Genomic DNA, 1,195 nt, shown 5'->3' with positions numbered 1-1,195 from the left:
AATAAAAAATATTAAAAGTTATCAAAATTTATTATTTTATATTATTAATTAATTATTAATATTTAAAAATATAGAATAAAGTATGTTATTGAATTTTTAGACTAAAAAAAATTACACTAAAAAATTTGAATTCATAACTAAATATTAACTAAAAACAATAAATTCTAATAATTTCTTGATATTTCTATTATCTAATAGTTCACAATATTATGTTTGTATAGAAAAATGTTTACCCAATTGTCAAATATGAAATATGAAATATACAAAGATGCTAGCGTGAAGTGATTAACCTGGTGGCTCCCAGCCCAACGTTATGAGGAAAAATGGTTGCTTTATAGACATTGTTATGGCCATGAACGGCATCAATTCCATAAATCATAGGAATTCCAAGCCTGGTTGATAAAGCACCCTTTTGAAAATCATTCACCATCTTAATCCAATCCTCTGCACTAGCCTCCTTCTTTGGAACACTTCCTCCCCCACTTAGCAAACTCCCTATAAAAAAAAAAAATAAGCAGACTCGAACCCGCAACCTCTTAATTGAGTATGGAAAGACTATGCCATTTGAAATATAATTCATTGGTCATGCATTTGACCTTACCGATAAAATACTTGTTAATGACATCAGCTGAAGCAACACTGCGATCAATCTGAGTCATTTGGCCGATTTTCTCTTGGAGTGTCATTCTGCTCATAAGATCCTTGATTCGAACATTCAATGGCTGCTTTGGATCTTTATATTTCAAGTACTCTGCCTCTGCTGCCATGCCTAACACTATGAAAATAATCCCCACCAAAAATATGGGAATCTTGCCCATTTCTTCTCCTCCTCACCGCACCTTCATCAAACAAAAAAGCTTTATAATAACAAGATGAAGATGATGATGATGATGATAACATCAAATATACAAAGCATTCTTTCATAAATAAATAAATTGGATGCTCACCACTTTACAAAGTGAGAGAGAGAGAGAGACAAGTTAGGAAGCAGAGGAAGAATGGGTGTATGTATTTATTTATATATGGATCAGCATTCAACAGTGAAACACTCTAAAACAGTTGTCACATAACAGCTATTTTTCCGTTCTGTCAAAAACGTTCACATTCTTATCGTTTTTTTTTAATTTTTTATCCTTTTTATGTTTCACACGATTATTCTTTCCTTTTTGCTTTTCAAAAGCAGGGGATTATCTCT

At 31.6% G+C, this 1,195-nt stretch overlaps 1 protein-coding gene across 3 annotated transcripts in view; it reads right to left on the bottom strand.

The window, feature by feature from the left end:
* The window catches only part of LOC107622684 (beta-glucosidase BoGH3B), a 12,002-nt gene extending 10,899 nt beyond the window's left edge, over window positions 1-1,103 (bottom strand). Inside the window, exons 1-3 of one of the 3 annotated variants that reach the window (XM_016324665.2) lie at window positions 948-1,101; window positions 602-839; window positions 291-495 (exon numbers count right to left, since the gene is read on the bottom strand). In XM_016324665.2, coding sequence (XP_016180151.1) covers window positions 291-495; window positions 602-818 — 422 coding nt within the window. In that variant the 5' untranslated portion in view covers window positions 819-839; window positions 948-1,101. Of the gene's footprint in view, window positions 1-290; window positions 496-596; window positions 840-947 lie in introns of those variants that run through there. The other 2 variants (XM_021114848.1, XM_021114849.1) reach the window with 2 other exon arrangements.

Source organism: Arachis ipaensis, chromosome B10 (genome assembly GCF_000816755.2).
Source record: "Arachis ipaensis cultivar K30076 chromosome B10, Araip1.1, whole genome shotgun sequence".
Lineage (NCBI taxonomy): Eukaryota > Viridiplantae > Streptophyta > Magnoliopsida > Fabales > Fabaceae > Arachis > Arachis ipaensis.
This window is presented reverse-complemented; position numbering and strand designations above follow the sequence as displayed.